The 12,099-nt window shown below is 44.9% G+C and overlaps 1 protein-coding gene across 1 annotated transcript in view; it reads right to left on the bottom strand.

Moving 5' to 3' along the window:
• mdga2a (MAM domain containing glycosylphosphatidylinositol anchor 2a) overlaps nt 1-12,099 on the bottom strand; it is a 68,825-nt gene that overhangs the window by 40,238 nt on the left and 16,488 nt on the right. The window contains exons 3-6 of the mRNA XM_085767628.1: nt 10,234-10,408; nt 8,012-8,208; nt 5,940-6,072; nt 43-321 (exon numbers count right to left, since the gene is read on the bottom strand). Coding sequence (XP_085623754.1) covers nt 43-321; nt 5,940-6,072; nt 8,012-8,208; nt 10,234-10,408 — 784 coding nt within the window. The remainder of the gene's footprint in view (nt 1-42; nt 322-5,939; nt 6,073-8,011; nt 8,209-10,233; nt 10,409-12,099) is intronic.

Below are 12,099 nucleotides of genomic sequence, written 5' to 3'. Positions count from 1 at the left end.
GTGTAACTATGGGATGTTGCAGCGGTTGCCGTGGCGTCGTACCTCTGACCAGGATGGTGGTAGACTTCTTGGCGGGGTTTCCCACGTTGTTGGACGCCACGCAGCTGTAGGCGCCGCCGTCGTCGAGGGTTACGCCGGGGATGGTCAGAGTGCCGCCGTTGCCGTTGACAACGCACTTCTCCGGTAGCTCCTCCCCCCCCGGCCGCGCCCACGACAGGGAGGGGGGGGGGTCTCCCCCCGACGCCACACACACCAGAGTAATGGACTCACCCGGGTTCACCACCAGGGGGTCGTCTAGGAGCAGCCGGATGGAGGGAGGAGCTGAGGAGGAGGAGGGGGAGGAGGAGGAGAGAGGAGGGGGAGGAGGAGGGAGGAGAGGGGAGGATTATTAATCGCAATTAATTACAGAAAATTGTGTAATTAGGGCCACGGCCATCGCACCAGAGAGGGACCCATGTGGACAAGGGCGCCGCCATAGCCCAGCTGATCCATACCGGAAGTCGTTTTTCTTCGTGTATATTATTTCTATGTTATTCTAAGAACCGCCCCTCTCTCTCTGGCCTGTCTAGCCTCTACCTGCTCTTTTTACTAAACTTAACCAACTCCTTTCTTCATTGCCTAAACCCAACCAAAGCACCCACCAACGACATTTCATTTCTTTTTTCTCTCTCTCTCTCTCCTGGTCTGCTGTTAGCAGGAGCGGCGCTAGCCGCTAGCCGTTAGCAGCGTTTTTTAATAACTCAATAACTTAATAAACGATCCATGCAAAAAAATATTTAGTTAGCTCAATCATGTTGTAACTAAGATATCCGCTGGAAAACAATATCTTATCATGGACCATCATTTGAGTTACTGAGTTGTTGTTTTTTATCTACATAGAAATTATACACACGAAGAAGAGCAACTTCCGGTCGTGACTTCCGGTGTAGGTACCAGATTGGCTCGGCTGCCAGATCGGCTCGGGGTCCTGCACTTGCAGATGACGTCACGCATGTCACAAATCGTGATTGGTTGAAGCTCGGAAAGTTGGAAGAAACCATGGAAACACAAAATGTTCGGCAAAATTGGCTCGTGGTCGGAGCATGGATGTATTATATTATCGTCGGAGAGCGCTGTTTGCTAAGCGCTGCTAACGTTGGGCTAGTGCTAACACGGAGCTAACAGTAACACAGACAGCAACACTAACACAGACACACACACACAAATGATTATACACGAAGAACAAGGGTAGTACGGTGTGTGTGTGTGTGTGTGTGTGTGTGTGTGTGTGTGTAGCGTTAGCTTCGTGCTAGCCACGAGCATAGACACAAGCCGAACTTTTCTAACTTTATTAAACATTGTTCAGCAGTACTACAAACATTTTGTGTTTCCATGGTTTCTTCCAACTTTCCGAGCTTCAACCAATCACGATTTGTGACATGCGTGACGTCATCTGCAAGTGCAGGACCCCGAGCCGATCTGGCAGCCGGGGGGGCGACCGCCATTCCGAAGGACCGCCATTCCGACGGTCTGCCAGTCCGAAAATTCCCGAAGGTCCGTCATTTCGAACTTCCCGAGGGGCCGCCGTTCCGAATGTGTTTTATTTTGAAAATTGACCGGATTCTCTCGTGGTTTGACTTCCTGCCCGGCTTGACACGACGCGCCGCGGGGACAGCGCCCGACCGACCCCTCCCCCTCCCCCTCCGCCTCCAAAGTTTCACCCAGGTGCGAGTCTGATGCATTACATCCATGGTCTGATGCAGCCGCGGCACTCCTGCTGAAAATAAATGTCCTTGCTCTGTGCTTTGGTTAGGTTTAGGCAATGTAGAAAGGAGTTGGTTAAGTTTAGCAAAAAGGTTAGGTAGAGGCCAATAAAATCTCAGTTAATATGTATCTTCCCCGGGAGTCGAACCCTGATCCACCACGTCAAAAGCAGATGCTCTAACCACTACGCTACCACCGCAATTAGACTTGTTCACTCCGTGCCGTAAACCAGTCAAGATTTTTTCAGGTTCGGAATGGCACCCTTTCTTTCAGGTTCGTAATGGCACCCTTTTCCCATAAATAATTAAGGGTCGGCATTCCGACAAATTAAAGTAAACGTTCGGAGTGGCGGCCCTTCGGAATGGCACCCTGGAACCGGCAGCCGAGCCAATCTGGTACCTACACCGGTATGGATGAGCTGACAATGGCGGCGCCCTTGTCCCTGCATACGGGTACTCTTGTCGCACCGGGCACTGGCCCCAACAGCTATGAAATAACTGCATTGAAGTCAATGGGACGGGCGGAAAAAAAAGAGCTCAGGCATACTTTCACCTAGAGACTCCATTTAAACTTTAAACAGTAGACACAAGTCTTGTGTATTGGTGTATTACTCCACGTTTTGATAGGTCATATAGTTTTTGATCAATCCCTGATCAATGACCATGATCATTTTTGGAGAAATTATGAGTTTATAATGGGTGTGTATTGCATGGAATGTTCGTGTCAGAGTGCGTGACATCATCGGTTAGAGTGGGAGAGAGCCCAGAAAAACTCCAGATTTTTTCTCTTTCCACACTCGGCCCGGCCACAATTTACACTCTACACACATCATTTTTTCAGAATTTGTAAGACAAACTTGTTCTGTCTCTCATCATGTGCTCAAAATATCAGAGAGACTTACAGAACTTACAGAATCAGCCTCTGAGTGCGGCCACGTCTGTCTCTGCTCCTCATTGACTCCAATACAAATATTTTCTGAGAGAAGCAGAACGGACCGATGTTTTAAAACTGCCAGCGTCGCCAAAATATTTACTGTAGAAACACCAAATCGTACCACATTTTTCAGTAAGTCCTTAGAGCAACATTGATCTGTGTTTTGTTCTGATAGGAGTTACCGTTTTGTCACAGTAAGCCTAAATGTGAGACCGGTGCAGAGGCAGAAAATCGCTCTTTTTCTCCACGTTTCTGTCTGCCTCAGCCTGGAGGGCCCCTATCGCCGTGGTAACCACCTTGAGTTGCCGTGGTAACCTCTGTGATTCTCAGGCCAGAGCTTGTTAACTTCATAAACAATCCACCTGGCGCTCGTTTAAATGTTTATAAACACAGACACAGCTAAATCAGACTGACACAGGATGCAGCTCATAGTCACACACACACACATCAAAACACACAGGTAACATACAAATGCGCCAGAGGAAATTTTCTAGTTAATTAGCTAATTTTTTTAATTGATTGACAGACCTAATATATATATTCTTTTTTTCTTTTTCCTACCCTCCTTCTTTTTTTCTTTCTTCTTACTTTCTTTATCGTGTTTGTCTTGCTTTTGATTGTATGTTTAATGTTTACAATTTTTACTATTCTGGGTTTTATTTTAATTTTTAAAAAATTGTATGTTTTTATGCTGTTTTTTTCCCCATTTCGAGTTCCTAAATGCTTTGTCTTCATGTAAAGCACATTGAGTTGAAATGCGCTTTATAAATAAAGATGCCTTACCTAATATGTACTGTCTCATTTAAAAAAAATAAATAAATCAAGAAATAAACATGAAAAAAAATAATGATGAAACTAATCGTTTTGTGTTTGTTTCTTTCTCTTTCTTGTTTTTGTTTTTTTCTTTTTGTAGTTTTCTTGAGATTTTTGGGGATTATTCTGTTATATGTATTTTAGTGATTATGTACGGGTTGGTATATTTGTGTTTAATTTTTTTATGTTGTTATGTATTTGAGTCTGATGTAAAGGATTTATATCCTGTATCAGATGCGTTTTTCATTAAATTTCATTAAATTGATGTGGTTTAAATTCTCTCCCGTGGTCTTCGGCATCACGTTGTTCCCTTCACTTCCTGTGCAGGTGCATGATGGGAGTTCACCACGTCTACATTTTTTTTCCCCCACTCTGAAAGGTTGAGTGAATAATTCACAGCAGCCGTGGACACTAGGAGCCTCCGACGCTGCTGCGACTCGCTGCAGAAAAGCAGCTAAATGCAGAAATAATAATGAGGGAGATAAAAATAGCTGAGTCGCCCTGTGTTAAGCTGACATCATGTAAATCCCATCAGCCCCGGGGGCAGGGCAGCCGATCCACTGTACAGGTCAGAGCGCCGCCACCAAAACCTTTTATTTATGATTTACATTCATCCAGGTGGATTAAAGAGAGGAGGGAGGGACACCGCAGAGACACCGCAGAGACACGGAATAGAAACATACATGTAAATATGACATATAAAAGAAGGTGAAGGATTTACATTATAGATGCGTGTTACATAAACTTATAAAACGGAAAGGTAAAATCCAGCGATCTGATTGGTTGTTAACTATTCTAAAGCCTTATCACAGCGTAGGCTATCACTCCGCCTCAGGCACGTATGACTGTATGAATGGAAGTTGTTGTCATGTATCCATGACAACGGACTGTTGCAGTCCGTAGCCAAAGACAGTCGATGTTTTTACGATGTTAAAAAATGGACTAAAGTAGTTGAATTCACATGTTTAAGGTGAACTTTGACCTCCAGAGGGTTAACAATGGTAGAGGGGACTGAGCAGTGACAGAGCTACTAGGAGCTAACGTCTGGAGAGGTGGGACTATTTTTTTCACAGTGAGGCTGTTTTATTGGATAATATGTATTTCTGGTTGAATAAAACTACATGAAATTGATTGCGTATCCCTCTTTCATATTGCCTTTATTGGTAACCGTTTTATAAAAGCAATATATCACTCATTCTACCACTCTAAGGCCCCTTAGCCGTGGTAGAATGAGCATAGACCACGGCCTGGAGTGATATATTGCTTAAATAACAGATTATTTTGACAACATTAAAGGCTACTCCAGTTACAGTTAATGATAACAAAATACAATATTGTTTTGGCAAAATACATTTTGCATTTATTGCCATATGAACAATTATGTCAAAAACTAACTAACATCAAGTTGGTGTCATCAACTCTTCGCACTGAAGCATTCTTGATATGAACAGTAATAATAATTCTCGAGCAAAAACTTAAATCGTAGTTGCACTAAAGACCACAGTGCGTGTGTGTGTCTGTGTGAGTGTGAGTGTGAGTGTGAGAGAGAGCTTGCAAAATTGTAACTGTTATGTTTTGCCAATGGGCTCCAAACAATGAAAGAGAGGGATGGAAACACTGTCCACGCCACACTTTCCCCTCTGAAATAAACAGTAAACTAGTCATAGGTATTTGAGTGTGCAACTTCTTTGTCTTCTGAGCAAAGAGGCGGAGCAGTAAAACACCTTAGAGGGAACAGTGGATGTAAATATGACATATAAAAGAAGGTGAAAGATTTACATTATAGATGCGTGTTACATAAACATACTGCATATATTTCCTACATAGAGAGTATTATGTGTAGGCTATATGTATATGCATGTACAGTATGTGTGTAGTATTATGAAAAAATGTGAAGATAAACAGGTTTAAAGGGACAGTTCAACATTTTGTCAAATTGGCCAAATATGTTTAGAGGGAAATTCAGAGACTGCTTGATGAAAAACTGTCCCTGAAGGCAACGATGCATGAATTTCCCTCTAAAACAACTCTGTGTGGTAACGTTGTGTTATTATCTCATAGCGTGGTGAATGTGCAGCTCACAACTTGTCCACCAGAGCGTTGTGGAGTTGTTGGATTGTGTATTTGATGAGTTTGATGAGGGAAACCAAGAAATCCCATAATGAGCCTCCGTAGCGTAGCTCTGAGCAGCTCAAAGCTCTGCTCCACCGTTCTAAAAATATCTTGCACCGACAATTAAAGGTAACGAACCTACTGCTATGACTATAGGGATTATGGCAATGGGCCAATTTGACAAAATGTTGAACTACCCCCTTAAAATCAATGACATGAATGTTATAGCCTATATGACATTTCTGATTTAAATATGTAAAATATTATAGCTATAATTATGGTGTGTGTGTGTGTGTGTGTGTGTGTGTGTGTGTGTGTGTGTGTGTGTGTGTGTGTACCCGTCCTGTTGCTCAGACTGAAGAGGGCGCTCTTGTCTCCGATGCCGCAGACGTTCCTGACGGAGGAGACGCAGGTGTAGTCGGCGTAATCCTGAGGACGGAGGTTCTTCAACTTCAAGATCTTCGTCTCTCCCTGAAACACAAACACACACAAAGTTTTGAGTCGTGGTTGTCACAGTAACTGAATGTACTGTGATGTATTCCTATCCACCACTTTATTTTCCCATGATCCATTGCGTCACACCACAACGGAAGTGGGTTTTAGTAGCATTCTAGCGAGCGGCTAAGTGGTAGCGTTAGCGGCTAACTGGTAGCGTTAGCCACCGGTTCTAGCGAGCGGCTAACTGGCTGCCAAAACCATTTTGACTAAATCTGATGTTTGTTAAGTCTAGAAAACGAATTATTGAACAAACATTACTATTTCTGTGTGCACATTTTTGTAATTAGTCGTGGTTATCGTAGTTGTTAGCTTAGCTGCTGCTGACAGCTAACAGCAGCAGCAGCTAAGCTAACACCAGGACGTCAGCTGTTAAAACCCTCCCGTTGTGGGACACGACATGAAACTACTCCAGTTAGCTCAGTCATGTTGGAACTAGGATATCCGCTGGAGAAAACATTTTTTTCATGGACCGTTTATTGAGTTATTGTTTATTGAAAATGCTAACGGCTAACGGCTAACAGCTAACGGTTAGCCAAGCTAATCTAAAATGTTTGTTCAACAATTAGTTTTATAGACTTCATAAACATCAGAGTAGTCACAACGGTGATATAGTGACGTGAAAATGTGACATAAAGCTAAAACCTCGTCCGTATTGTTCTCATTAAAATTACGTGATGATTATAAAAGTCATCACGGCCGATGTCTATCAACCAGTCTATGGAGTGTCATGGCGACACCCAGCGTCATTCTCCGGAAAGTGGTGGATTGGATGGCTCAGAGAGCAGACAGCCAATCAGAGGAGAGGATTCTATTTCTATCAGACTTTCATTCTGCCAGGACGTCTTCCCCTCCAGAGGTTTGGTTCTGTTCATTTTACTATTTCTATTTTGGGAGTAAAAAGGAAAAAAACAAACAGTTTTTCTCTTTACGCAGAACAAACAAACAGACAAACAGAGAAACAAAAAACGATTTGGAGGCGAGAGACGTTTCACAGTCAGCGAGGTTTCATCCTCACCTGGTTCAGGAGGAATTAAAATTAAAATTCAACACATTTCATGTTTGTGAAGCTGAAACTGGAGGAGAATCAAACTCTGTTATTTTAGTACAAAGTCCTGAGAGACGACGACGCTGTGAAAAGTAAAACAATCTAAACTCTAACATTTGTTCACATGTTTAACTTTGAGAGAAACGTTTTAAAGGGATAGCTCAACATTTTGGCAAATTGTCCCATTGCCATAATCCCTATAGTCATAGCAGTAGGTTCGTTGTCGGTGCAAGCTATTTTTAGAACGGTGGAGCAGAGCCGTGAGCTGCTCAGAGCTACGCTACAGAAGCTCATGGGATTTCTTGGTTTCCCTCATCAAACTCATGAAATACACAATCCAACAACTCCACAACGCTCTGGTGGACAAGTTGTGAGCTGCACATTCACCACGCTATGAGATAATAACACAACGTTACACACAGAGTTGTTTTAGAGGGAAATTCATGTAAAACCACTGATGCACGTTGCCTTCAGGGACAGTTTTTCATCAACAGTCTCTGTATTTCCCTCTAAAACAACTCTGTGTGGTAACGTTGTGTTATTATCTCATAGCGTGGTGAATGTGCAGCTCACAACTTGTCCACCAGAGCGTTGTGGAGTTGTTGGATTGTGTATTTGATGAGTTTGATGAGGGAAACCAAGAAATCCCATAATGAGCTGCTCAGAGCTGCTCAGAGCGCTACTCTGAGCAGCTCACGGCTCTGCTCCGCCGTTCTAAAAACAGCTTGCACCGACAATTAAAGATAACGAACCTACTGCTATGACTATAGGGATTATGGCAATGGGGCCAATTTGCCAAAATGTTGAACTATCCCTTTAAACGTTATGTTAAAGTGAAAGTCTTTGACTGACCTCGGACCCCCTCACCTGTGTAAAGAAGGGTTCGTAGATCTCCACGCCGGCGTCGGCGCCCTGCGTCAGCACCTCCCAGCCGCGCCTCCAGCTGTAGTGCACCGGCGGGTTGGAGTTGGCCACGCAGCGGAGGAACACCGTCCGCTCAAAGTAGAACTGCTCCTTCGCCTCGCCCACGCTCTGGTGCACCGTGATCACCGGGTCGTCCAGGTCTGAGGAGGAGGAGGAGGAAGAATTTGAAGTTTTAGGGCTGGTGACAGTATTTTCTCATTTACAGAGTGATAAAAAGAGATATCCAAAATCCTCCTCTGTAAAAACTTCTGACTCTAATATGTCAACAAAATAAAACAAGAATTTTGAAAGTAGGCTAACTTTATCCATTGTCCAGATTTCAGGTCTGGAAATATATGCAAATTAGTGCATATTTAATTAGATATTGCCTCATTTACATATTTACACATAAAATTTGACAAAACTTGTAATAAATTAGGTAAAATATTTGTCTTAATGTGAGTTATAAACTTGGGAGGTTTCATGGTGAAACCAAGGGGGCAGTTGTGGGTCTGAGAAGTGAAGTCACTTCCTCGTTCAACAAGCTGCAATCCCCTCTTCTTCCTCTGGGGGCTGGTGTCAGAAAGCAGCATTCTCCATAGACCCCCATGTTAAAATCACCCACTTTACAGCTTAAAAAAACATGATCAAAGCCTGGTGTCAGAACGTTTTCTGGTCTCAACCGATAGTTTCTACCCCCGCACACACTCTGAGGGGGTTTAACTCTACTGTTTGACTGTTATTAGGTATAAAGTTCTGACCAATTAGGGCGCGGAAACGTTGAGTGACAGGTCCGGAGACCACTGCTTCGAGGCCAGTGGGCGGGCTCTCGGCCGGCTAACGGCCGCACCGCTCCAAATATGGCAAGTAGAATCCAACATGGCGCAGCTCAAACCCCCGTAGTAGCAGCACAAAACAGACTCCCCCAAACCAACGGGTGACGTCACGGGTTACACCCCGCCTTTCCGAAGCCCCGCCTTTCCGACAATAGACTTCCATTCATCGTAATAGCGGGGTTTTCTATTTTTTCTAAAGACCCCGCTATTCCGAAAAGGCTATTGGGGAAACCCCCAGCGCGCAGTGCGCATTGATCCTTTTTTCCTTTTTGGGGTCAAACGGATCATGTGCATAATTAACTGCAAAACAAGCAAATACTTAATATTAATGACATAATGTTCATTATGCTTCTAGCCTGTCTAGCCTCTACCTGGTCTTTTTACTAAACTTAACCAACTCCTTTCTTCATTGCCTAAACCCAACCAAAGCATCTCCCTCAGTCAGCTGTCAGCACGAGCGGCTGCAGCAGCCTCGCGCCCCTGTGAGCTCAAGCCGGGTTCAGCCGCGCTCGAGCGGAGCAGGGGGGGAGAAAAAAAGTGTATTTCTATTACTGTGTGGAGATCTCCAACAACGGAGTCGGGGAGAAAGCAAGTGGGACAGATCTGCCCAGTCTCACAGCGCACTTTTCACAGACAAGCCGCAACACAGAGTGTAAACAACGTCACGCGGTTCAGCACCTTGGACATTGGACAGCTGCGGGGGGGGGGGACTGTGTCGGAACAGCGGTGTTTCGAAGTGGAGGGGTGTCGGAATGGAGAGCTGTCCCCGACGTCACGGTGCTACTTCCATTCTGTTTACAGTCTATGGTTCGGATATATTCGAGTGTTTGGTCTGAAACACGGGTCTGTCAGTCACTCTGCTCTGCTCTGAGCCCAGGAGAAAACTTTCCTTGTATCCTACAACCTTTATCCAATGAGGAGAGAGAACGGCATAAAGGGGCAGTCCTCTCTGTGTGTGCAGCCAAGGGATGCGCCTGAATGTGGTGACGTAGGGACGAGGACCAATAGATCCATGACGAGGGCGGGGGCTGCTAACTCCATCTGCTGACAGGAAGTTAGACAAAACCACCGGATACCTTACTTCTGCTTTAATATGGGCAATAAGGAAACTGGTTTCGCTTCTCGGCTCTTCTCGGCCCTTCTGCATCCGGTGGACGTTCGGCGGCGCTATGCAGGCACTGGACACCGCAGCCAAAGACGGTAAATAGAGTATCTTTGCTGCAGCCGACATATCGAGCAGCTCATTACCGCATTATCGAATATGAACTTTTCACCCCACGTTCGAACGAATATTCAAATGTGGAATAAAAAGTGACGGCCCTACAACAGACAGAGGACAGAGGTTCTCACAGTAGACGTCGACCCGGATGGAGCGGATGGCCGGCAGCCCCAGCCCGTTCTCGGCCTTGCAGTAGTAGCGCCCCCCCTGGTGGCGGCTGATGGACTCGATCCTCAGAGTGTCGTTGTGCAGAGAGGCGTCGCCGTGACGATCCGAGGCTCCGCCCGCCGTCTTCGTCCAACGGATCTGAGGAGCAGAAAGAGAGAAAGAGGGGGAGGAGTTAATGAGTCACGTGAGAGAAAGAGGAGGAGGAGTTAACGAGGAGAAGAAAGAGAGAAAGAGGAGGAGGAGTTAACGAGTCACATGAGAGAAAGAGGACAAATACAGATGTGGAGGTCGGATACAGATGTTAAAAATAGATGCAGATTTTGAGGGCAAATACAGATGTGGTGGACAAATACAGATGTTGAGGACAGATGCAAACGTGGAGGACGGATACAGATGTTGAGGACAAATAAAGATGTTAAGAATAGATACAGATGTTGAGGACAGATACAGGTACAGATGTGGTGGACGGACGTAGACCAGGTTTAACTCGTCATCGTGTCTTGAGTTGAACTTGTGGACAAACATCTGCATCTGTCCACGTGACGTCCTCATCCAGCTGTTGCAGGATTCTGGATGTGGAGGGAAACTGCAGCTGGTTCCAGATGTTCCTCTGGGAACAGCTGGATGGGAAGAGGAGCAGCTGCTGCTGCCTGGCTCAGAGGCTCAGAGGCAGCAGATTAACTCTGTCCTCATTCAACATCTGGTGGTCAGTCTCCGTCCAGCTGCTCTCATCTTCTTCATCATCATCATCATCATTATTAATTATTAATGGATCAATCAGCTGATCAGAGCCTCCTTTAGAGCCGGGCTTCTCCACTAGTCTCACTCTGGGCTCCACATTGTCCCGTGGTCATTAAGTCACGACCCACTTTTATAGAATTCAAACCAAGAATTTTATTTAGCTCTTTATTGAGCAAAGTGCATTTCAGGGCACATGAATGAAACTGAGGAGTTACCATGACAACTGCATGTACGGAAGTGAATAAAAACAATGTCAAACTGCACAAAATGGAGACCCACAAAACAATATATTTGACTTCTAATGCATCTCTGCATTCAGAGCATGTTCACTAAAGTGAATAAATATCAAATTACACAAAATAAAGACCCACAAAACAAAACCAGATTCACTGCATCAGGCCACATTAATAAGAAACTGAGATCTTTGCATTCAGAGCAAATGGAGCAAATAATCAGAAAGTGAGGAGGAGCATTACAACTGCATGTGTTCACGTGTCTCGTGCCTTTCAAAATAAGTTATTTTTCAAAATAAAAGACATGTCCAACATCAGATGTGCATTAAATATTATTTACTTTTCTTACCAGCGGTCCCGACCCACCAGTTGATAAAACCACTGCTTTAGAGCTCCACATTAGAACTGAACTAGAAACAACGATCCGGCCAATCAGGAGCCACCGTGCTGCAACACCACCACCACCACCACGGTGTCAGTGTCGTATCCATGGCAACCTGCTTATTTTAACCCCAAACCAGGAGAACCGGACCGGACCGGGCGTTAAAAGTTGGCTGTCGGTGTGTTTATCACCGTAACCGTGACAACCAAGGTCCAAACCGTCCACATCACTGTGTGTAAACATGATGATGTCATCACCGTCACCGATAATCAATAATCAGGAGGGAGACAAAGTGATGCTCACTCTTCACCTCCTCTTCCTCCTCCTCCTCCTCCTCCTCTTCCTCCTTCTCTACCTCCTCCTCCTCTTCCTCCTCCTCTTCCTCTACCTCCCTCTTCCTCCTCCTCCTCTTCCTCCTCCTCTTCCTCCTTCTCTACCTCCTCCTCCTCTTCCTCCTCCTCTTCCTCTACCTC

Source organism: Trachurus japonicus, chromosome 22 (assembly GCF_045865225.1).
Source record: "Trachurus japonicus isolate A0001 chromosome 22, Traja_1.0".
NCBI classification, from domain to species: Eukaryota; Metazoa; Chordata; class Actinopteri; order Carangiformes; family Carangidae; genus Trachurus; species Trachurus japonicus.
Note: the sequence above shows the minus strand (reverse complement) of the source record. Positions and strands in the feature narration are given on the sequence as shown.